Source organism: Piliocolobus tephrosceles, chromosome 4 (genome assembly GCF_002776525.5).
Source record: "Piliocolobus tephrosceles isolate RC106 chromosome 4, ASM277652v3, whole genome shotgun sequence".
Classification (NCBI taxonomy): Eukaryota; Metazoa; Chordata; class Mammalia; order Primates; family Cercopithecidae; genus Piliocolobus; species Piliocolobus tephrosceles.
In genome coordinates this window covers 175,387,661-175,413,006 of record NC_045437.1, presented here as the reverse complement: position 1 = coordinate 175,413,006, position 25,346 = coordinate 175,387,661, and the positions used below count along the sequence as shown (strand labels likewise).

At 36.9% G+C, this 25,346-nt stretch overlaps 1 protein-coding gene across 1 annotated transcript in view; it reads left to right on the top strand.

Annotated features, from left to right (window-relative positions):
* The window catches only part of KCNN2 (potassium calcium-activated channel subfamily N member 2), a 428,813-nt gene extending 405,210 nt beyond the window's left edge, over positions 1-23,603 (top strand). Inside the window, exons 10-13 of the mRNA XM_023194265.3 lie at positions 3,284-3,394; positions 14,227-14,354; positions 20,536-20,605; positions 22,996-23,603. Coding sequence (XP_023050033.2) covers positions 3,284-3,394; positions 14,227-14,354; positions 20,536-20,605; positions 22,996-23,283 — 597 coding nt within the window. The 3' untranslated portion in view covers positions 23,284-23,603. The remainder of the gene's footprint in view (positions 1-3,283; positions 3,395-14,226; positions 14,355-20,535; positions 20,606-22,995) is intronic.
* Positions 23,604-25,346: the final 1,743 nt, after the last annotated feature.

Below are 25,346 nucleotides of genomic sequence, written 5' to 3'. Positions count from 1 at the left end.
AGCTTCATCTTGCATAACTCTAAAAATTAAAAAAATAAAGGTTACTTTTTTGAAATGTGATTCTATACATATCACATTATCTTATGACTTAATAATCTAGGGAGGTATACGTTTACGGTTTTCTTCACTGAAATAAAACTTAAAGAGTTAAGGGGTTTGTATTTGAACAAAAAGTTTTCTAAGTGGTTCTGGAGGTATAACTTAAAGGGGCAGAGTTAGGATAATGGAGTGAGGTATATAGATAATAGTTTTGATAATTACTAAATTATTGGATTAATTTCTTTTCCAATTTGCAACAGAGGTACTCATTTTTAATGCCCATGTCTTAGACGACACCCGGTGAGAAACGGGCCAGTAGCAGAAAAGAATGGAGCCTGAGAATAAACACAAATAAAAATCCACTGTCCAGGGCTCTTGATTCCAGTGACTTTCCATTCCTGTTAGGATTTTGATTTCTTTCCAGAAAGATCTCAGCAGAGGCCACCTGCCAGGGGAGAACAATATTCAACTTCTTATGCCAATTACCCTCTGATGGCTGTCTCTCTAGTAGTTAGGAGCCCCTCAGGGTTTTATGACCTCTGCTTATTAAAGAACCATTGCTGCCCTGAACCGCCAAGTTCCCATAGAACCCAGCGATTGAGGAGTAGTACCTAGGAGCATATCTGCAAAAGGCTAGCCTGTGTTTGTCCAGCATATGCTATCATGGGTGGTCACTGATTTGGTCTCATCAGCCTGCTAGAACTCTTTAGACTTCATGGTAGATGTTTGAAAGTCAATCAAATGGGTGGAGATGCTCCCAAAGGGCATTCTTTTCTTTCATTAGTACCCATATCTAAAATATGGGTTTCATTGTCAAAAAATTGCTTTCATTGTCTGCATATGGCACAAAACATCCAAATAACATCACACCGTCTGCCTTTCCTTACCTTGTTTACCACTTCTTGAATGTCTTCATAAGTCAGTCAAATGACTCTCATAAGAATTTTGACCCTCTTGTTTTAATAGAAGGTTAATGGAGCTCGTCATAGTCACTCCATATCCTCCTTTATCTAAAGCAGTGACTGTACCTTGGGATCACCTGGAGAACTTTAAAAAATAATTCAGACACGTGGATTTTATCCCTGGAGATGAAGATTTGCTGTGAGGCACACAGTCTCAGCACTAGGAATTCTACAAACTCTCCAAGTGATTCTAGTTTATAGTCAAGGTTAAAAACTACCCATTTAAAAGTTATGCCAATTACAAAATAGGAACAATGTTGATTATTTTGATAATTAACCATATTGCTCGATTTTTAGACATTCATACTCTATCATATAAAATAGGTGAATTTGAATTTCCTGTCTTGCTTTCAAATACAGTGCTTCATAATGCATCATGACTATGGAATAATCACAAATAAGAATATACAGTCATCCCTTAGTATTGATGGGGGTTCAGTTCCAGAACCCCACTTCCTTCCATGAATACGAAAATTCACGGATGCTCGAGTCCTTTATAAAATAGTGTATTACTTGCATGTAACCTAGGTACATCCTCCTGTGTATTTTAATCTCTAGATTACTTATGATACTTCACACAATGTAAATGCTGTGCAAATAGTTGCTAAACAGTATTGTTATTGTTTAAGGAATAATTACAAAAGAAAACAGTCTATAATGTTCAGTACAGATGCAACCATCCATTTTTTTACCCAAATATTTTCAATCCAGTTGAATCCATGGATATGGAACCCATGGATATGGAACCCATGGATATGGAGATTCAACTGTATGTGATCCTAAATATAGATATAGATATAGATATTAAGAGATGAAGTAAAGAGTAGGAAATATGTCAATGCTAATCAAGGTTTATAACTGAATAGTAATTTACTCTGCTTTAGTTGTCTCATCTTTAAAATCAGAGGGCTAAATCAGAATGTCTAAATACTTGGCAACCTCTTTGATCATGTGATCAGTAGCACTTTCTTTCTGAGGATACTGATTTCTTCATAGAACAAGATGGAACAGGCTATTGAAGCCCTCTGGAAATATATTAAAGCAGTATTGGCTGCTCATTGTGGCCATGTTTCCATGATCATAATGATCAGGTAGTATATTTATTTTTCTCCTTTTCTCCTCAATCTTGTCCCTCCTGCCAGATTTGTTGCAGCAACTCATGCAGTCAGCCCAAAGATGCATTCTCTGGTCTGTAACTGAATAGCTAAATCACATCTACTTTCTGTGCCTCTGCCCAGTGGTCTCTGCCTGTGTCCTGCTATTTACATTGTTATCTGTTTGTTGAGACTAGCTGGGCAATGTCTGTGGCTCTGTGGTCCTCTCAGGGTTGAGATTCTATCTGGAGGTGTGACTTCCCTTTTACAGACCCCTGAGGTAGTTCCTCACATGCCCCCTTCCCTGCTGGGAGGTTCCCCGTGCCCAGGGCTGATGAAGTGGCTGCAGCACCTTGACCTTGCCTGGGCCCTCCAATCAGTGGCCCCAGCAAGTAGTTACTGGTCTTTCAGCAAATAAAACTCTCACAACTTGGAATGAGCACAACTTGATCACAGAGCGGGAGCACCACACAGACTCTCTCTTTCAAGAGATCAGAACAATGGTCTGTAATTCAAAAAGGAACACTGTTGGTTTTTTCAAAATAAAGATGACCTGTGCCTTTCCTCATGTCATGTTAGTAAACTTATAAAATAGTCTAATGGTTACCCCTTACCTTCAGCACTTCATATATCTCTGTTGCCCAAGTTAAGATCACTGTGATCTTCCTGTTATCCTTCCTCTTGTGTGTGTGGAACACTCTGAAGCTGTGTATATGCTGAGATAATTTATTGCTTTTATTCCTGGTGCATTGCAGTTGATCACCTTGAAGGCCTGCTGATCTCTTCTTAAGATTAGAGGTTTATTCTTTACAGAAAAATTCTTATTTCTACTCCATATACATGTATGCTAATCTACTCATTTGTTATTTGTTTCTATTATAATTATAGGTATATAACTGATTTGCTCTGTTTTTTAAAAAGTCACCAAGTTGCTTTTAGGCCATTTATTTCTTGTAATGGAAATGTTTTCTCCAAATATGCTTTTGTTCTTAAAATATGTAAACTGAATTTTTAATCCCAGTTTAAGGCACATTGCTTACATTTGTTGATCACACATTTTCTGTAATACTTATTGAAGACTATTTTTTTAATCCTGAGAAACTTTTGCATTTGATGCAAAACATTTTCTAATGTGTCTGAGACACAAAGTAGTAATGCTTCGGATTTCTCTTCTCTCCTTGTTTTCAGGGTGCTGGTTGCACAGCCCTGGTGGTAGCTGTAGTGGCAAGGAAGCTAGAACTTACCAAAGCAGAAAAACACGTGCACAATTTCATGATGGATACTCAGCTGACTAAAAGAGTAAGTTACTACCCATATATATTCAAAGAAAGAATATTATTGTGTTTTTTTCACTGTTAGGAAATATAGTTTTTATTTTGACATCTGAAGCTGAAATGATATGGTTTGAAAGTATAGGCATTCTTGGAATCAATTCCATTTTATCACATTTTGAGAATAGACTATTTCTAACTTTAGGTCAGTTAGGAAGTAATTGGGCAGTCTTGGTATTTGGATGAAGACGAGTCACATAAATGTTAGGTATGCCTACTTCTTTAGATTTAAGTGTGGTATACAAGAAGAGACCAACTATTGGATTGAGTAGGAAGGAACATACTATTAATGTAGAATAGTAATTTGATGGGAAGGTGATTGAAAATGTTTTACTGAACTTCTAAGATCAAGTCACTGTTCTCAAGACAGGGTCGCAAAGACAAATAAGAAACCACCACTAACTTTTAGAAGCCCAAGGCAGGGCTAGAAACAGGCTCTTTTCTTGACTTACAGGCCATAGAAGAGATGTTAAAAATAGTATACCATCCAGTTGGGCAACCACTGTCCAATTATTAGCAGAAGAAAACAGTAATCACAGTGTTTAAGAGCACTTTCTGTGCCAGGAACTGCTCCAAGTGTGCCATGTGTATAAACTCACTTCATCCTCATAACAGCTTTATGAGGGAAGTGCTATTATTCTGGCCATTTTATAAATGTGGAAACTAAGACACAAAGGAGTTAGGTAACTTGCTCAAAGTCACCAGATCAAGGTAAAAAACTATGCAAGAAGAGAAAGGTTTTTATTAGACTCAATTTTTAGCCTTTCTTGATAGTCACTTGAGACAAATGCCAAAGTCAAAAATAACTAAAAATTATTTTATAATAGAGTCATCATGCTGTGTAGTAACTGCCCAATGTGGAATGCAATCAGGCTGCTGCTGAAATAACAAAATACATTGTCAACTTGGTAACTTTACCCATAAATGAATCAATAGATATTTCAAGTATAGTTCCAACTTTCAGTGGTTTCACTCACTCTTGATTTTGGTTGTATATTTAAAAGTAGTCTTGTTTAATTTGGTTAATACTTCCTAATAGGCCAGTCATTTTAATGCAAATATATATTTATAAAGATTATACTTAAGAAATGAAAACATGAATTGCAATTGACTGCTCATGCTAAGTCTTACCTATCAGACACTACAGTGATACTTCATTGGAGTTAGTAGGTCTACATTTATAGTAGACAATCAGAGCCTCCCAGGTTCAGATGCTACATTTTCAGCCTACAGTTACCACTTTGGAATGTCTTCTACGCTCCATGATTTACTCTCGTTTTCTTCAAACTCCTAAATTTGTTCTTAAAACTCGTGAACATCCCTGGATGAGAATGTGCAGGGAAAAAGGTCAATGAGGAGCTAAATAAAGGCCTGGGTTCCTTTTGCTTTTTAAAGATCTACTAGAGATAAAAATACGTGCATATGAAATTAGTCTACATCTAATCCATGAATTGGAGCAGCTGTTTTGTGTATTACATCATGTGCGTGTTTGGTCCTTTCAGGGCTCTATGCTGGCACAGTTTGTGTTTAAAAGTCACAAGTTTTATCGTATTCAAAAGAACACTTGCATTAAGACCCTTGTAATCCATATTATTTTACCATGAAGATTATGCATTTTTTCAGGAATTAAGTTAATGCTACACTTAAGATATTAGGCAGAAAAATACCTTAAAATACCATGTCACCCATATGTTTGCCTGTAAATCTTAACAGAAAAAAAAAAAAAAAAAAAAAAAGTGACAGAATCACAAATAAGAAAGCCAAGTTAGCATGTTTGGGCAGACTTCTCCATGTTTCATAAGCAGATTTTAATTTCCTCTTAAGAAGGAAGCATATAGTTTCTCTAAATATTATGTTGGAATATTGATATTCCCTATCTTAACCCTTATTAAAACCTTTTAAGAGTTAGTTAGAAAAGACAAAGACTTTGAGTACAAGATTCACAGTATCACACTGCCAGCTACCACCGTTGATAAAAAATATTTTGTGAAGTCCACTGAGGTCAACCAGTTTCATTTGGGAGACGTTCCAGGCTGGTTTTATAGTGTAGTTGCTGTGTTCCAGGGCCTCTCAACCTTGGCACTCGTGACCTTTTGGCTGAATAATTCTTTTTTGTGTGGGTCTGTCCTGTGTGTGCTGGGTGTTTATCACCATACTTGACTTCTACATATTAGAGGCCAGTAGCACTGCCCCCAACTTGTGACAACCAAAAATCCCTCGAGACAAAATCACCTGGAGGACAGAACCACCTTTTCATGTGCTGTTCCACAAGGATTTGACATCTTAGAAAGGATAATCTCTCTTAAAAGATGTGGAGTCTACTGAATATATTGTAATTTCTTTTTTGGAATAACATATAAAAAATATACTGTATACTAAATATGGTTGGCAAGCTGTGTTAACTGTTGAGGATCAACAGCTAAAGTATCATATTCGAGTATTCCAAAGATTTTAAGCTTTTCCAGTACTGACCACTCAGCACATCAGGTGAAATCTCAGATGCTTCCTGCTTGGCAGAAAAATGCACTTGTGCTCTTGCTCATGGGTCCCCTAAAGTCCAGTCAGAGGCCCCTTTAGAGAACTATGGATCCAGAATCTAGATCTGTGGATTTAGGTGATCTTCCTTCAGTTATTATGAATTTAAAAGCATCTTTCCAGGCCAGGCGTGGTGGCTCACGCCTGTAATCCCAGCACTTTGGGAGGCCGAGGCAGGTGGATCACAAGGTCAGGTGATTGAGACCATCCTGGCCAACACGGGGAAACCCCGTCTCTACTAAAAATGCAAAAAACTAGCCGGGCGCAGTGGGGGGCGCCTGTAGTCCCAGCTACTCGGGAGGCTGAGGCAGGAGAATGGTGTGAACCTGGGAGGTGGAGCTTGCAATAAACCGAGATTGCGCCACTGCACTCCAGCCTGGGTGACAGAGCAAGACTCTGTCTGTCTCAAAAAAAAAGAAAATAAAGCATCTTCCCAAACTGACAAAGTTTTCTGATGATGCTACAGCTTTTTTGTTATAAGTTCTTGTATACTTTAGACTTCCTTTGGATAATATTGCCTGAATTGTCAGGTTATTACCTGTGTTGAAAGCTTTTCCATTAAGTACTGTTCTGGTTTCAAATTTTACATTTTATATAATACTTGTCATGCTTTAATAATTGTTATTTCATTACTACTTTTTAAAAGTGGAACTACTTTGCAGTATTTCTTGAGACTGGAGTCTCTTATAGGTCTGAGAAAAATAGGCTTGCTGACAGATCCATTTTTATAGGCAAGATGTCACTAAACAAAGATATAATAAAGATATAAATGTTAAAATGACACTAGAAGGAAACAAATTGCTTTCTTATGATACCCATTCCTTTATTATATATACTCAACATGGTATATGCAAATACAGTCCTTTCATTATTTTTTACAAAGTCATCAATTTAATGAGTATCATTTACTTGGAACTTGATTCCATTTGCTTATTTGTGGAAATTCTAAATGGACTCATTTATAATTTAAACTTTTAAAATAATTCTAAAATGCTGAATGAATTCTAAAAACCATACCTAGTAATTTATTAGAGAAAAATACAACTATTCCCTGAAATACTAACTAGAAAGAAATCATTTTTTCTGCTGCTTAACAGGAATAATAGTCACAGATGTTCTGAAATCTGAATATGACTCTAAAGAAAAAAGCAATATGAATGCTAAAAGATAGGCTATTCTCCTAGGAAAAAATGTAACATTCCAAGTATTCCAGTTTGTATCTTTAGTGAACTGAACAATTTCTATGAAAAATTATTCACCATATACAGATTTTCAGGGGAATAATTTTATGTAAAAGTCGTTTCTCTGTATGACTACATTAACCGAGTAAAATACTGTATTTGAAAGCAGAACACTATTTATTGTACATCAGCACTGAGAAGATTGTTTTGTGTAATGCCAAAAATTTACATGACTTTCTGCAATTCAAAAATGGCCAACAGGTACATGTATCTAGAATAAACTAATGATTTTGAAGTGAAAACATAATACCATTATGTTACCTCCTAGTTTAATAAGACAGGACCAGCTATTTAATAGATTTGCAGTTTATCACCTTACAGGGGCAATATATTTACCATGCTGTATCTTTTGGAAATATATTATTATTACTATTCATTCCATTCTGAGCAAACAGGAAATCTTGTAGTTTGATCCCCAGAATACCTTTTTGGAAAAGAAACTTGAAAACAAGCAATTCCAAATCCCAGACATAATTTTTAAAGTTGCTAGATACCCCACAAAGGATAATTATACATATTAATGTCCACTGTGGGTGTTGTTAATCTGTTAAGAATTCTCAATCAGATCCATAATAAGAACACTATTATGCAGTTATATAATTTTGTTTCCTGCATGTCTCTTAACAAGGGAACAGAAATGCTAAAGGATTTATTCTGTGTAGCTTTCACATTGTCCTTGGCTCACAGCCCAGGGGGTTAACACATGAAATGAATGAATCACTTGGCTATGTCCTGTTCCACAGCCACAACATTCACCCAGGCCTCATACACCTGACCTAAAGGAAAACTGGAGAGAGAGGGTGAAGCATGAACAAATCTATCCCTGCTGCTGCAAGGGCGGCTGAGAGCATATGGCGCCCTGGTGCATTCCCCTTGAATTGGCGAGGAGTGGAAGTGTTATGCTAAAAAAGCCTCTGAGAAAGCAGCAGGAGATAAAAACAACAACAAAGAAATGGAAGTTGAAAATGAAGATCCAAAATAGCCTTTTAAACAATGTTGTCATTACCGATATGCTATAGGTTTGAACAAAGCAAAGTTTTAATAAAAAGAATGAATGAAAAAGAATGAACAAAACCTCCAAGAATATGGGATTGTGTAAAGAGATCAAACCTACAACTGATTGGGGTACCTGAAAGAGATGAGTATGGGACCAAGTTGGAAAACATACTTCCGGGTATCATCCAGGAGAATTTCCTCAGCCTAGCAAGACAGGCCAACATTCAAATTCAGGAAATGCAGAGGATCCCCAGTAAGGTACTCCACAGGAAGGTTTACCCCAAGACACAAAATCATCAGATTCTCCAAGGTCAAAATGAAAGAAAAAAGATAAGGGAAGCCAGAGAGAAAGGCCAGATCACTTATGAAAAAAAAAAAAAAAAAAAAAATCTGACTAACAGTAGACCCCTCAGCAGAGATCCTACAAGCCAGAAGAGATTGGGGGCCCATATTCAACATTCTTAAAGAATTTCCAACCTAGAATTTCGTATCTGGCCAAAGTAAGCTTCATAAGTGAAGGAGAAATAAGATCCTTTTCAGACAAGCAAATGCTAAGGGAATTCATCACCACCAGGCCTGCCTTGCAAGAGCTCCTGAAGGAAGCACTAAATATGGAAAGGAAAAGCCGTTACCAGCCACTACAGAAACATACCAAAGTACACAGACCACTGACACTATGAAGCAACCAAATAAGTAAGTCTGCAAAGTAACCAGCTAGCATCATGATGGCAGGATCAAATTCACACAAAGCACTAGTAACCTTCAATGTAAATAGACTAAATGCCCCAAATAAAAGACAGAGAATGGCAAGCTGCCCATCAGTATGCTGTCTTCAAGAGACTCTCTCAAGGGCAGACACACACATTGGCTCAAAATAAAGGGATGGAGGAAAATTTACCAACCAAATGGAAACTATAAGAAAAAAAGAAAAAGAAAAAAAAAAAACAGGTTGAAATCCTAGTTCCTGACAAAACAGACTTTAAACCAACAAAGATCAAAAAAGATGAAGAGCATTACGTAATGGTTAAAGGGTTCAATTCAACAAAAGAGCTAACTATTCTAAATATATATGTGCCCAACACAGGAACACCCAGATTCATAAAGCAAGTACTTAGAGACCTACAAAGAGACATCGACTTCCACACAATAATAGTAGGAGACTTTAATACCCCACTGTCAGTGTTAGTCAGATAATTGAGACGGAAAATTAAGAGAGATATTCAGGACCTGAACTCAGCTTTGGATCAAGTGGACCTGATAGCAACAGAATACACATTGTTCTCATCACTATGTGACACTTACTGTAAAACCGATTACATAATCAGAAGTACAACACTCCTCAGCAAATGCAAAAGAACTGAAATCATAACAAGCAGTTTTAGACTATAATGCAATCAAATTAGAACACAAGATTAAGAATTTAACTCAAGGCCGGGTGCGGTGGCTCAAGCCTGTAATCCCAGCACTTTGGGAGGCCAAGACGGGCGGATCATGAGGTCAGGAGATTGAGACCATCCTGGCTAACATGGTGAAACCCCATCTCTACTAAAAAATACAAAAAACTAGCCAGGCGAGGTGGCGGGTGTTTGTAGTCCTGGGAGGCTGAGGCAGGAGAATGGTGTAAACCTGGGAGGCGGAGCTTGCAGTGAGCTGAGATCCAGCCACTGCACTCCAGACTGGGCGACAGAGCGAGACTCCGTCTCAAAAAAAAAAAAAAAAAAAGAATTTAACTCAAAACCACACAACTCAAAACCAATGCAAATTGAGCAACCTTCTCCTGAATGACTCTTGGGTAAATAATGAAATTAAGGCAGAAATCAAGAAGTTCTTTGAAACTAATGAGAACAAAGAGACAACGTAGCAGAATCTCTGGGATGCAGCTAAAGCAGTGTTAAGAGGGGAATTTATAGCACTCAAATCCCCACACCAGAAAGATCTCAAGTTAACAACCTAACATCTCAACTAAAAGAACTGGAGAACCAAGAACAAACAAATCCCAAAGATAGCAGAAGACAAGAAATAACCAAGATCAGAGCTGAACTGAAGGAGACAGAGACACCAATAACCCTTCAAAAAGAAATCAACAAATCCAGGAGCTGGTTCTTTGAAAAAATTAAAATAGACCACTAGATAGACAAAGAAGAAAAGAGCAAAGAGTCAAACACTATCAGAAATGATAAGGAGATATCACCACTGACCCCACAGAAACACAATCATCAGAGAATGCTATTAAACACCTCTGTGCACATAAACTAGAAAATCTAGAAGAAATGGATAAATTCCTGGACACCTATACCCTCCCAAGACCAAACCAAGAAGAAATTGAATTCCTGAATAGACCAATAATGAGTTCTGAAATTGAGGCAGGAATAAATTGCCTACCAACCAAAAACAAAAGCCCAGGACCAGATGCATTCACAACTGAATTCTACCAGAGGTACAAAGAAGAGCTGGTGCCATTTCTACAGAAACTAGCCCAAAAAATCACAAAGGAGGGAATGCTCCCTAACTGATTCTATGAGGCTAGCATCATCCTGATACCAAAACCTGGAAGAGATAAAACAAAAAGAGAAAACTTCTAGTCAATATCCTTGATGAACATTGATGAAAAAATCCTCAATAAAATACTGGCAAACCAAATTCAGCAGCACATCAAAAGGCTTATCCACCATGATCAAGTTGGCTTCATCCCTAGGATCCAAGATTGTTTCAACATATGCAAATCAATGAATGTGATTCATCACAATAACAGAACTAAACATAAAACCCACATAATTATCTCAATAGATGCAGAAAAGACCATCGAAAAAATTCAACATCGCTGCATGTTAAACGCTCTCAATAAACTAGATATTGAAGGAACATACCTCAAAATAATAAGAGCCATCTATGACAAATCCACTGCCAGTATCATAATGGGCAAAAGCCAGAAGCATTCCCCTTGAAAACCAGCACAAGACAAGGATGTCCTCTCTCACCACTCCTATTCAACATAGTATGGGAAGTTCTGGCCAGGGTAATCAGGTAAGAGAAAGAAAGAAAGGGTATTCAAATAAGAAGAGAGGAAGTCAAATTACCTTTGCAGATGACAGGATCCTATATCTAGAAAACCCCATCATCTCAACCCAAAAACTTCTTAAGCTGATAAGCAACTTCAGCAAACTCTCAGGATACAAAATCAGTGTGCAAAAATCACTAGCATTCCTATATACCATCAACAGGTAAGCAGAGAGCCAAATCATGAATGAACTGCCATTCACAATTGCTACAAAAAGAACAAAATATCTAGGAATACAGTTAACGAGGGAAGTGAAGGGCCTCTTCAAGGAGAACTACAAACCAGTGCTCAAAGAAATCTGACGGGACACAAACAAATTGAGAAACATTCCATGCTCATAGATAAGAATCAATATCATGAAAATAGCCATACTGCCCAAAGTAATTAAATAGTTTCAATGTTATTCCCATTAAACTACCATTGCCATTCTTCACAGATTTAGAAAAAAACTATTTTTAAATTTACATGGAACCAAACAAGAGTTGGAATTGCCAAGACAATCCTAAGCAAAAAGAACAAAGCTGGAGGCATCATGCTACCCAACTTCAAACTATATTGTAGGGCTACAGTAACTAAAACACTGTGGTAAACTGGTACAAAAACAGACACATAAACCAATGGAACAGAAATGAAGGCCACACACGTACAACCATCTGATCTTCAGCAAACCTGACAAAAACAAGCAATGCAGAAAGGAGTCCCTATTTAATAAATGATGCTGAGAGATCTGGCTGGCTATATGCAGAAAATTGAAACTGGATCCCTTCCTTACAGCTTATGCAAAAATTACCCAAGGTGCATTAAATACTTAAATGTAAAACGCAAAACTATAAAAACCATAGGAGAAAATCTAGGCAGTACCATTCAGGACATAGTTACAGGCAAAGATTTTATGACAGAAATGCCAAAAGCAATTGCAACAGGCAAAAATTGACAAATGGGATCTAATTAAACTAAAGAGTTTCTGCACAGCAAAAGAAGCTATTGACAAAGTGAACAGACAACCTACAGAATGGGAGAAAATTTTTGAAATCTATCCATCTGACAGAGGTCTAATACCCAAATCTACAATGCGTACTGTTGTGTTCAATTGCTGTTTTTCTGACCCTTTGGTTTTTACCCAGGGTTCTTACCTGGTTTTCCACCTTCCTCACCAGGCAGGGATCTAGGCTTCTCCTCTATGCCTTGGACTGGTAAAATCAGAGAGAGAGCCTCTGTCAGGGCCCCTTGCCAATCTTCCAGGTATCTATAGTTGCTTAGAGATCTGAGACTCTCTTTCCTCACAGGGAAAGGCTATTCCAACCCCAGAGACTGCTGGGCAGTCACTTCCCACTCCTCTCTCCTTAAAAGCGAGGTCCTCAAATAACGACTATTCATGCTGCACCCATTTCCTTACCTTTGAAAGGACATGAGGATCAGATGCAAAAAGCTTCTAAAGGTGGCTCTCCCTGCTGTCTGAGGAAATGGAAGTATGAAGATGGATCGAAGAATTGACTTGAACTCCTTTTAGCTTCACTGTGGATGGTGGTGGTGTTACTTATACGCATTGCTGGCATTTGGCTTCTGTGTTGATCATTTTTCTGTTGGTCTGAGGATTCTCTCCATGTACAGAGTCTAATGGATATCCAGAGGCAGTGCATTACAAACCAGTCATTTCTAAAAGAAGCTTTACTGTAAAAAGACCACTCATTTTTCTTAAAATGAGTTCCAGCAATATAATTTTGCTCAGAAAGAAAACTTTTTAGTTCCATGGAAAAGAATTCACCATCAGTTACCAAACCTGATGTTTTCTTTGCTAAAGTGAAAAACATAAATACAAAGTTGGGCCCACAGTTTAGTATAATTCTAAAGCTCATTCTTATTGTAAATCTAATGATTGAGGTAACTTTAATATTCATTATCTCTAACTTTCTGATGTTTAAGAAAACCGAAGTCCTACGATGTTAGCTAATCACTTCAACCTGACTTGGTTAGTACAAAGTCAAGTACTTAGAACCCAGTTATCAATCTCAGCTCATTGTTTTGTCTTCCCCACTACATTACCTTTCTTAAAAAGTTATCTTCCTCCACCTAGCACCCCAGTAACCTGTGACTCTCTTTGTGAAATATCCTTTATCCATCACTCAAAAGAATTAAATGGAATGACTTCTTATAGTAAGTAATCCAAAAGCCCAAGTGAAAGCTGTGGGTCATCAGATCCCGTAGTGTGAGCAAGGAAGAACACAGAATCTGCCCTTGCTGGCCCTTTATCAGCTCCAGGATTTGTTGAAGACTTTCATCAAGAAAGCAAGTGATTGGATTAAGTATCCATGCCTTTCATCAGCTATTGTAGGTCTTGGCAGTGATACTGCAATGCTTTCACCCTTTTCATTTTTCCCATCCATTTGAAATGCAGTGTACCTAAATTTCCAATAAAATCATAACACAGACTCTGTCAGTTAATTAAAGTGTGCTAACAAGCATACAAATTGCTAAGTCACTCTGGGAGGCTATCAGTTCTGGGTGTACTTATACATTCAGCACTGGAAACATGCCTTTCCAGTAGTATACAGCCAGAAATACCAAGCAGGTTTGCAAAGGACAGGATTAACCTTGGCCTCATGGCATTTTGTCTTTCTCCAGGGAAAGGAAGAACATGGAGACAACAATTGCAATACACAGTGGAGAACTCAACACCTCTTGATTAAAAAAACAAAAAGTTGAATAAAAAAGAAGTTTCCTGAAGGAGTAGGATAGAATTTACTGCAGGAAGAAAGTGGTAGTATCTCTATTTCAATTTAAGTGTTGTTCCCAGGCAGATACAGGTACTTCTAAAAAGACATAGATTCAAGAAAAATAGTATTTTGAGTCATAGTTACTAAATGAAGCTACAGCTCACCATGATCCTTGGGATGAAGACTCTGACCCCAGCAAAGTTACAAAGGATTCTGCTCTGGAATTTATCACCTGCTTTGTTTGTTCTCTTAACAGGTAAAAAATGCAGCTGCCAATGTACTCAGGGAAACATGGCTAATTTACAAAAATACAAAGCTAGTAAAAAAGATAGATCATGCAAAAGTAAGAAAACATCAACGAAAATTCTTGCAAGCTATTCATCAGTAAGTATCATTTTCCATTTTTATCCTGCTTTTGTGTTCTTGGCTTTCAATTTTTGCACTTGGTTGTTCTTGTTTCATAAGGAAAGAAAAAAGAAAACATTGTCATGTTTGTTTCCAGAAGATGTTATATGGCAATTTAATCATTCCACAGTAAGATCCTGAGAATAACCTCAGTTCCTTTAAAGGTTAAAAATCACTTATTAGTACTAGAATACTAATTAAAATGTCTTCTCAGTTTCTCTTTAGAATAACTTCTGCTAAGATGGTGTTTCTTAATTTAATCTATTTATTCAGATAGTTTGCTCTAGGATATTTTTAGCTTTATTTTCTAAACATAGCTTCAAACATATTTATATGAATGTAGTGCATATAACTGATTTAATACTTGAATTTTAAATTAGTTTTTAATCAGAAATTTGGCTGTGTTCATTTTAAATGTTCTAGTTTGTATAGACCTTTTACTCTCTTATCATTATTTTAACTTTATCCAAACCACTATTGTTGAAGTCCTTTGTGCTGTTCCATTGTTATATAATTAACATAGACTTTTAAAGTAACAATCTACATCTAGTAAGATGCATTGATAATTTTAAAGCACAGGGTCTTTCTCCTCCAGGCTGGCAGCATCCTTACTGTAAGTATTATTCATGTGGGTATCGATTGTCATACCATGCAGACTTGCTCTTAATACCATTTCTGTATGGAGAAGAGCAGATATGGTCACATTTGTGGCTTAGAACAGTGGCTTTCCTTATGAAACCTACCAGGGTAATAATGGGAAGGTGGGTGAATACAAGATGCTTTGTCTATCCAATGAGATTTGTCTCTCAGACCCAACTAGTATAACAGACAAGAAAACTCAAAGGCTGAAATTTTTATTTTGCATGTTCAGGTAATTCCTATGTAATATGGTACCACTAACATTTTGTAGGAAATTACTAAGCATTCATCTTCTACCCTAGAATACAAAACCTGTCCATTGAACTACCCTGCTTAAATAGGTATCACTGAAAATGTAGAATATGTTGTTATGGACAGATTCATACTTCCACAGACCTGAGATTTATAGTAGAGGCAGGCTCTGCACATATGCTAGAGTATCTGGCCTTCATTGCTACTCACTCATGCTCTTTCCCCAGCTTTACTAACACACTTTCCTACGATAGTGATGCTCTTTCCTCTGTAGCTCAGTGACTTGACACACCACTATGGTTTTCCTCCCTTTGTAAGGAAAACACAAGGCTGTAGTTTTCCAGTAATACTCTTAAAATAAGGAAAAACACAGAAAGGAACATTCTGTTCCATCCGACTCCCAGAGGGAACTTGCTCTAGACCTTACAGTTACACTCATAACCCAGAACCACCACCCAGGAGCCCTTGCCTAGACATCTTGATTCCTTGAAGTTTAGATTGAAGAGAATGAGAACGGCTCCTGCCTCCCCAGCCAGAGATGCTGAGCTTTCACCTCCACGTTCCTCAACCTGTTTTCCTGTCAAACAGGCGTCTTCCTCAGGGGACTCACCTCGCACACCTCTCCTATTAGAGTGATCTTCCCCTGCTAAAACCATACTACACAGTCACCCCAACATTCATACAGGAGGTCCACAGGCCATACCATGGCAAAATCATTTTTGTACCTTTAATATTTTGATATCAACCTATATTTAGTATGTTAAAAAGAAACCTTACCTTAGTGCATGTGAGAAGATACGTATGTCCAGGGCGGAAGGGCGTGAGATGACACAGCAGTAAGCAAGTGTGGTCGGTCTATGTGTTGAGCAGCCACACATCCCATTGCCTCCAGGATCTTATCTGGGTCCTTTCCTGTCACTCTGACCTATCAAATGGAAAATTACATGTGATTTACCTTTAATAATTTTTCATATAACAACAAATCCAAAAAAATGCTGTGATAGTTTTTGTAATACGGTTCTGCAGCCATGTGCGGCGGGGATTCGTATTACATCTTGTAATATAAGACTGTTCTGGACTATTATGTTCAGAATACATTCACATTCAGAAGCCTGGGGGAGAATGTAGGGGTTTTTACTATAAAATGCTTTCAACTTTGCCGTAGGTTATTACATTTTTACGTTAAAATGTTATAAAAAAGTATTTGGGGAAGCTTAAAAACTGTCACTAAGCAAGTTGCAAATACACCCTACAAGGCGTGTCGGCCCTTTCTTAAGGGTGGGTACTGTGGAGTCGCTGGCACGGGGTCTTTTAGTATACTCTGTTTGGACAGCGTGACAGAGGAAGCTACTTGTGATTTTTCTGCTTCTGTCAGACATTTCTTATTCTGTTTCTTCTGTAGCAATGTGTACTTCTAAAGCAGATAAGCTTCAGGCAACTCAGAAATGCTCTGAATTGCTTTATAAATGTATCTAGGGGTTACCGGGTTTCCGTTGAGGTGGGGGACATTTATACTTTGTAAAAGTGTAACTATGTTTATTCATACAAGCTTTGTTTGGCTAGATCATTCTAATCATGCATACTTACCTTTCAGTTTAGCTTAGTATTGGAAGTTAGGGAGTGAAGTCATAGGGAAAGCACACAGGGCTCGATTCCTAAGGGCAAGGCTTCCATTGCCCACTGTGCAGATCCACTGAGACCCTCAGCCTTATCTGTCGGCACTGGGTACAATCAGACCTTACTAGCTGAAGAAAAATGTTAAAATTCATTCGATAGATCACTCCTGGCCTCTCCTACTCTCTGATTTGTCCTGAGTGCTTTCTCAGCAGCTCTCTGCTTCTACCAGTCCCTGCTGTCTCAACTCTGTTTCTCTTTTCCAAACTTCATAGCCTCTCTATCCTCTGTTGGATGCTGAACTGTCCAGGCCTGTGCCCTCTTTTCAGTAATTTTCTTTTTAGATTGTCACTTAGTGCCATGAAGTGTTCTCTTTCTCTTTAACTTTTAACCCTTTTTCTGGTAGCAACCTTACCTTTAAAGTTTATCATTCTTTTATTTCAACTATGGACCAACATGAATTTGTTTCAGAGCCAAGAAATCCAATCTACTTGATTTGTATATCATGAGAGTTGGATTACCTGCCTTTCAGCTTCTGAGTTGTCCTAATTTGGAAAAGATGTACCCCCCGACAAAAAAACGATTATAATGCCTTTGTTTCAAATATTGTTCTTTTAACCATATCACATTCATATTAGGCAAAAATATTTCTTGTTGTTTACTTGAACATCAAATATCAAGAGGCCATGATGACTTTATGCATGCTCTTCCTTCTGAACTCTTACTCAGGAGGAAGCTGAGTGCTTTCAGATGAGAAAGTATAGTAGCAATGAAGAAGGATAATGCAATAGTGTTTCTCTTTGGCCAATATGTCAAAATCCTGCAGAACCATAACAGGATCTTCCAGCTAATGAATCGAGCCCCCTGTGCACAACTGAACACCACATTGTGTTATTTTGTTCCAGAATATTTTACAGTTTCTTTTCTTTTGTTTTGTCTTTTTATTTCAACAAAATGAAAATAGAGCTCGGAAGTAAGTTGTGTGAGCCGCTCCTTTCAACATTTGCAGAATTTTCTACTGGCTGCATGCACCCAGCAGATCCTTTATTTGTGAATTTTAGTAGTCTGATTGCTGCTATGGAAATGTGATCCAAAATCATGATATTTTCCTGTGATAAGTGAAGTTCACAAGGAAGAAATCAACATATGTTTCTTATTCTTCTTTTTGGGGGGGAAAAAAGTGTAATACACATCTGCATGTTACCTTTTATTCTGGCAGCTGCAGCTTAAGCAGGCTTTTTCTATCAGCTCTCCTACATTACAGGCAGTGTAAGAAACAAACAACAAGACAAGATGATTCCGGAATCTAAAGGAATTCCAATCGAATAGGGCTACTCTATGTCAGCTTTCCAGATTAGTAGAAAATAAAATGGGCAAAATTCTACTGTCAGACATAGTATAGCAATCCAAGAGACGTAAATTCAGCCCCGTTGTTTACAAGATGAAGTACCCACTTAAGCTAAGAAACTGCCACTGGCTGTTCTAACCTGACTTGTAGAATTCAGGACTTTCTCTCTACTCATTACTTGCTGGAGGCATCTGGTCCAGAGCCCAAGCTTCCATCATTTCTGTGCCACCAATACTACAACTTAAAGTTGAAAATGAAACTTCATACAAATTCCTTTATAGAAATTTTAATCCATTTTTATACAAATGGATTAAAAATATTACAAAGAAAGGTAAAGGTCATTGTCAATTGATAGTTGAATTCTAGCCATAGGCTGTTGCCTGCAGAAAGCTCTGAGCTGAGATTCTGCTTTTTTTTTTTTTTTTAAAGCAGGTGTTAGGAGACAGAGACAGAGTGGGACCAGCCTGTGACGTTTTTCTTGCAGTAATGAAGAATTAGAAGAGAACTGAAAGGAATAACTGTTTTCCATCTTAAGTATCACTTAAAGTCATCTAGAATACCTCAGTTGGTATGAATCCAGCAGTGCAGAAACATTGTTCTAATCTAACACACTGCATTTCATATGTAAAGGAACTAAAGGTCCAGTTAGAGTCCGTGAGGATGGAATCCACTGTTGTACATTGCTCTTTCTTTAGTACACTTCTGTGTAATGACCCACAGATGTCTAAGTGTTCTTTTTAGGGCATATAGGGTGGGGGTAGTTGCCTGTTTTCCAAAGGCACACATCAAAAATTGTAACCCTATTAATTACTGAGAGAAACTTTTCTCAACAATATATTGGATCTAAATACATGCTTGTAAATTAATTTTACACTAGGACATATTCCATCTCTGTAATAGCATAACAAGGAGCCAGTTAACTTCGTTCCAGTGTTCTAATAAACACGTAGTCGCAATGAGAAGTGATAACCTTCAGCTGCTGGAGATTGGTAAAGATCGTGTTGTAGGTTTGGTGTCAGCTAAACCTACTGGCAGAAGGCACTGCATCTTCACTGTAGAGCAGATTTGGTGACATATTGGATATCCTAGTTTCAGAACAAAATCACTGAACATTATGAACATATTATAGAAATCTCCCTGGCAGTAAAATCTTGCCCTGTGAGTTTTTATTCCTTCTACATAATTACCTTTCATTTCAATTGAAAAATAATACAAAATACTCTCTCTAGCATTAAAACTATACTTTATAAAATGACTTGTCATCAAAGTAAAATAAGATTGGCATGACTGTTTGTTTGTTTTCATTAAATAGTTTAGAAGAACCTACTTCTCTTTTGGGAAAAAGCTTTTAGTTGTTAGCTTAAGGAACAATAAACCACATTTGTCTTATTGGAAAATCTTTCTTGGCACACAGTAAACACTGAATAAATATTTGTTGAAAAATAATATAGTAAATAAAGTTAAAGAATAGCAGAGTTCTTACCTAAAAATGTTTCCTAATACCATTTTTTTGACTCTTAATTGACTCCTCATCAGGTACATACAATGATGTTTAACAGGAGCTAAACATAATCTTACGAGTAGAGACTCCATCTGCCAGATACTATAATTGTCCTCTGACTTTTATCTACACTGAAAATTAAGGGAAATTTTTACTAGGAAATGGTCTGGCCTCCCTTCAAATTTAATGGCAGTTCAAGATAAAAGTTAAACGAAATACAGTGAAGAAAAAGATAATAATTATGTGTTTTGTGTTATATTGCTGCTGGTTGAATAAAAGTTTTTTGTTTTTTTTTTTTTTTTTTGTTAATAAGAATCTCACTTATCACTGTGTTTTCATCAGGTTCAAATACCTAACCCAATCCATTTCAGACTAAACAGGGCTAACACCTGTATCTAGTCATGTAGGCATAGGAAGGTGCTCATTGCTCCAACATCGATGAAATTCCAGTTGCTTTGCATATTTCTTCCTATGTCTATTTGTCATGATACTGGGGCTTTAAGGAATGTTTTGGCTTTTTCTCATATGGTTAAATCCTTATGAGTCTTTCTGAATTCAACTTTACCAGTAAATAGTTGTCCTAAGGACATCTCATCTATTGCTCTCTCTCTCCTTTCTTTTTTGCGGTGTTGGGGAAGCATGCTTCTCATTGAACCAGACACATAACCAGTTTGGACTTACCCCAAATATTCAAGGCATTATCCATGCAGTTATTTGCTCTTGTCAATTTTGTGCATGCTCTTTGGAAGGCATAAGATTGCTGTAGAAAGAAGGGAACCTTTCTGATATCAGATTCTGTCTTTTAGATTAAGAAGTGTAAAAATGGAGCAGAGGAAACTGAATGACCAAGCAAACACCTTAGTGGACTTGGCAAAGGTAAGCCTGAGGAGCTTAGCCCTCATAGTTGCATCTGTTGAAATCAGCCACTAATCATTCATGTTTCAAGAGGATCCCAACCCAAATTTAATTAATAAATCAAACCAAAAAAGCATCCTAAAATGATGGTCCAACTTAAAAGAATGTTTCTATACCTCTCATTTAATGTACTCTTTCCCTGTTACGTTATTCAACCCCATTCTAAAAACATTCCCAGTTACAGTGATTTGGAAGTACCATAAGAAGCTTAAGTGGAATAGGAGACAATACCTGTGGGATTCTTATTTGCATGTAAATCTCATCCCAATGAGAGCAGAACTGCATCCGAGGTGTGAGTGTGATATTCAGGAATGAATAGGACTCATTAATTAAATTTTGTTCTATGTCTTTTAAGCAAACTCAAAAGAATGCAAAGTTGAAATAAAAATAAAAGATACCAGAAATTACGTCCTAAAATGAAAGTTATCACCCCAAAGTGATCATTTTTTTATGGTTCTTTCTCCATTTCATTATTTCAAAATCATACCACTTTTTAAAAAGTACATTAACGGTCTCCAAATTATTCTACCTTATTTGCAACATTTATCTGATCAATTTTTGGTTGTTTCTCCCAACATAAAACCCATCCTTAAAACATAAATATTTGTCAGCTATCAAAACATTGCATTTTCCTGGGTGAGTTCTAAAGGTGGTATTAAAATAGCATTTATATAATTGTTCAGCCTTTTACCCAAATGCTTTGAAAGAGGCAACTCTCAGTTGCATCTTACAAACTGTTTTTTTGTTTGAGAAATTAGCCATGATTTTACTAAAGCCTCAAGTATAATCCATAAAAATTACAAGTATTTGTCCTAGTCTCTTTAAATAATGCATCTAAATTACGTTCATTTCAATGTATATCAATACCACCTACTAGATGAAGATGGTAAGTATTTAATGATTTACCCTAGGAGAGCATATATCATGCATATAAGCTGGACAGCACACATATATAATGTATGAAGACATCCTCGATTAATGTGTATAAATGTGGCTGTTACTTGGACATATGAAAAAAAGATGGGCAAGCTCCATCACTCCTAGGTTAAATGATTTTTAATGGATATTTTTATGGAAAAAATGAATAGACCACATTGGAATATGATGCAGAGATGTAATTTTACTTCAAGAGTGCCACTGTGAGGCAAGATGCTATTTCTTTATTAATGTACTTATGACCACAGGACTGTACGTACCATAAAGGCTCAGTATTTTTGTAAATGGATGGATGCTGTCCACATATTCTCAAGACTATGTAGTAAAATTAAGTGTATGCACTGTGTCTCTGATCAAACTGAAACAAGGTGCCTATATTCTGAATGATAACTCCCTTATCAGTTCATTTACCATCTTTAAAAGATTGTTAAGCAGAAGAAGAGCATATGATAGAAGAGAAATGAAGTAGAAGGAAGGACAGCTTAAATGAAAGGATCTCAGACTTGGGAAAGTCTGCACTAAACTAAGATTAAAACCTTTTCCTCTTCACCAGCCTTTTCCCTTTCTAGCTCTGAGCTGATCAGTCCTTTCTCTTTGACTCTTGGCTACTCAGGAAATATACCTAGAAATCAGAGTTATGGATATCCTGTGATCAAGACAGTCAAGTTCAAGGTTCACTAGGAATCCAGAAACATTTTCCTATTTTAACCACTTAGCTTTAATTAAGCCTTAGCCAGTAGGTCAGAGCCACAGCCAATAAGGTAGACTGGTAACTTTAGTATCTCCCTCAACTAATATTCTCTCAATTATCTGTAAAATTTCCATTTGACCCAATGGAGAGAGGCCTATAATTTGGAACAAAGGATAACAAACAATATTTAGGAATTTATTGCTTTAAATTACAAAATTGTAAAACCAGTTAATCCTAAACTTCATTTATATTCTACCCTCAACATTTCTGCTACATCCCAATACCATCTGTATTATTATTTATCCTTCTGTATTTGTATTATTTATTGTTCTTTGATTCTGCCCATTTTAAAAAAATTACCCCTGCCCTAATGTTATGTGTTGCAAAATGAATTTGATGTGTGCTATAACCTTTGTGACAACCTTTACCATACATATATAAATATTAAATTGAAATGTTTTTGTCTATCCTGATACTGCCTACAATCATTGGGCATACCACCAGTAGCCGTACTTGCTCCACATTTTCTACAGCTGAACCAAAGATCTTATATTTCTGTTATAAATCCTGGTATTGAACAGATACAATGAATTGACTTTGCAAGACGAGCTGATCAGTTTGCTGACACCCCTGTTATACTGAATGCCACCAGCAAGAGACTGGAGCCAAACCTCTGTTTGTGTTCAGGGCAAGTATAATTAACCTTCTCAATCCTGTTTTTCAGACCCAGAATATCATGTATGATATGATTTCTGACTTAAACGAAAGGAGTGAAGACTTCGAGAAGAGGATTGTTACCCTGGAAACAAAATTAGAGACTTTGATTGGTAGCATCCACGCCCTCCCTGGGCTCATAAGCCAGACCATCAGGCAGCAGCAGAGAGATTTCATTGAGGCTCAGATGGAGAGCTACGACAAGCATGTCACTTACAATGCTGAGCGGTCCCGGTCCTCGTCCAGGAGGCGGCGGTCCTCTTCCACAGCGCCACCAACTTCATCAGAGAGTAGCTAGAAGAGAATAAGTTAACCACAAAATAAGACTTTTTGCCATCATATGGTCAATATTTTAGCTTTTATTGTAAAGCCCCTATGGTTCTAATCAGCGTTATCCGGGTTCTGATGTCAGAATCCTGGGAACCTGAACACTAAGTTTTAGGCCAAAATGAGTGAAAACTCTTTTTTTTTCTTTCAGATGCACAGGGAATGCACCTATTATTGCTATATAGATTGTTCCTCCTGTAATTTCACTAACTTTTTATTCATGCACTTCAAACAAACTTTACTACTACATTATATGATATATAATAAAAAGAAAGTTAATTTCTGCACATACTTGTTTGGTCACTTGACATTTCTAAAGCTTCACTTCTCACATTATTTGCAAGGTAAAATAGCCGATTATCATCTGATGCACACTGATAATTTTGATGGCCAAAAGTTTAGCTGGTTGGAAAAAAAGACTTTAAATTCCTCTATACCCTATTCCTAAGATTCTTCTCTTGTTACGAGTCATTTGCATCAATCATTTGAACCAGCATAGCTTACTAGTTTTTGTGTTGCATTGTCTCATTTTTAATTAATTCAATTTTTTTTTCAAAATGTAGAAAGTGAGTCTTTTATCAGAACATATACAAATAAGGAGTAGAGATGCTTTCAATAATTTTTTAATTCCCAGTTTACTAGCGAATTTATAGGAACAAAGTATCAGGGTACATCACTGCCTATAAATAGATGGTGCAGAATTTTAGTTCTAAACTAGTTATTTCGTATCTTTTTCCATTTACTTATTATGAAAGGCCAAGCATGCACTTTAAGTGTTTGGGGCCTACATGTGTGTATTCATAGATGATACATGTTTGCATACAACAGCATAATGAACATACATAAGCCTAACTCCTAACATACCCTCTAGTAAGTGATCTCATCTTGGTCTGTACTTACTTACATAGTTAACACAAGTGAATAGCATCTAGTAAATTTCACGTGTTTTAGGACACTTGTTTCCTGGATGGTTAAGGTCAGTTTGTGTGAAAGAGAACTGAGTGGTTATTGCTACAAACCTAGCTGTTTGCAGATTTGCTCTAAGAATCCACTGGGTTTAGAAGAACCGTGTGTGAGATGATAGCAATATGCAATTTCCTCATGTGGTGTTATTCCCAGGAGTTTACAAGAAGGCTGATGGTGGTAGGGATAATGCGTCATAAAAATAAGGCTTCGTTTGGACAGCTCTGAAAGCAGCCTGCTTGTATCAGCCTAAACCTAAAAATATTCCATTTTCAGGGCAATCTGTTTCAGAAGCTTTTGTCCCCCCTCCACTTCATTTTATACCATACCCTTTGGTGTCAACCTTACAACATTCAAGTTGCTAGTATGTTTTTCCTTCTTTAGCACAAACTAGAGTGATATATTTGATCCACCCTACATGGTCCAATGGATAAAATAACATTCATAACATTCTGCATAAATAATTTAAAAACCAAACAGTTCCTTTCAATATCAAGGATATAAAACTATGATTGCTTTAGATTGCATGAGAACCACTTGCCATTTACTGTCTATCCAAAATGGCTGAAACTAAAGTCCATTCATATAGCTTATATAGGCCTCTGTTGGATGAGAATGAGGCTTGGAATTTTTTTTTTTTTTTTAATAATAAGTGAAAGAAAACAAGAACACTGGTTATAGAAACATACTGCCAAATTAAATGAACATCAAGATCCTACTTCATCAAGATTTCTATTTCATGGATGAAATCAATATCTCATTTTATGTATTTTGGGTTCCATACAAGAATATATCAAGCATTTGGTATAAACACTGGATGTAAGGAGAAATTTTGGAAAAACATTAATTTGTTCTTACAATGTATATAGTTAATTCTTGTATCTTCTACCTTTGTTGTGACTAAAAGGCACAGTAGCAGCTGAAGTTGATCATCTTACAGATCAATGAATACTATCACCCCAGAACATTAGGGACTAGGGAAATAATAATGTATTGCTTCTCTTGTCAAAGATGAGAGAAGACAAAGATGTTAATTTATATTTCTTTACCTTGCATTTATTCTCTTCTTTT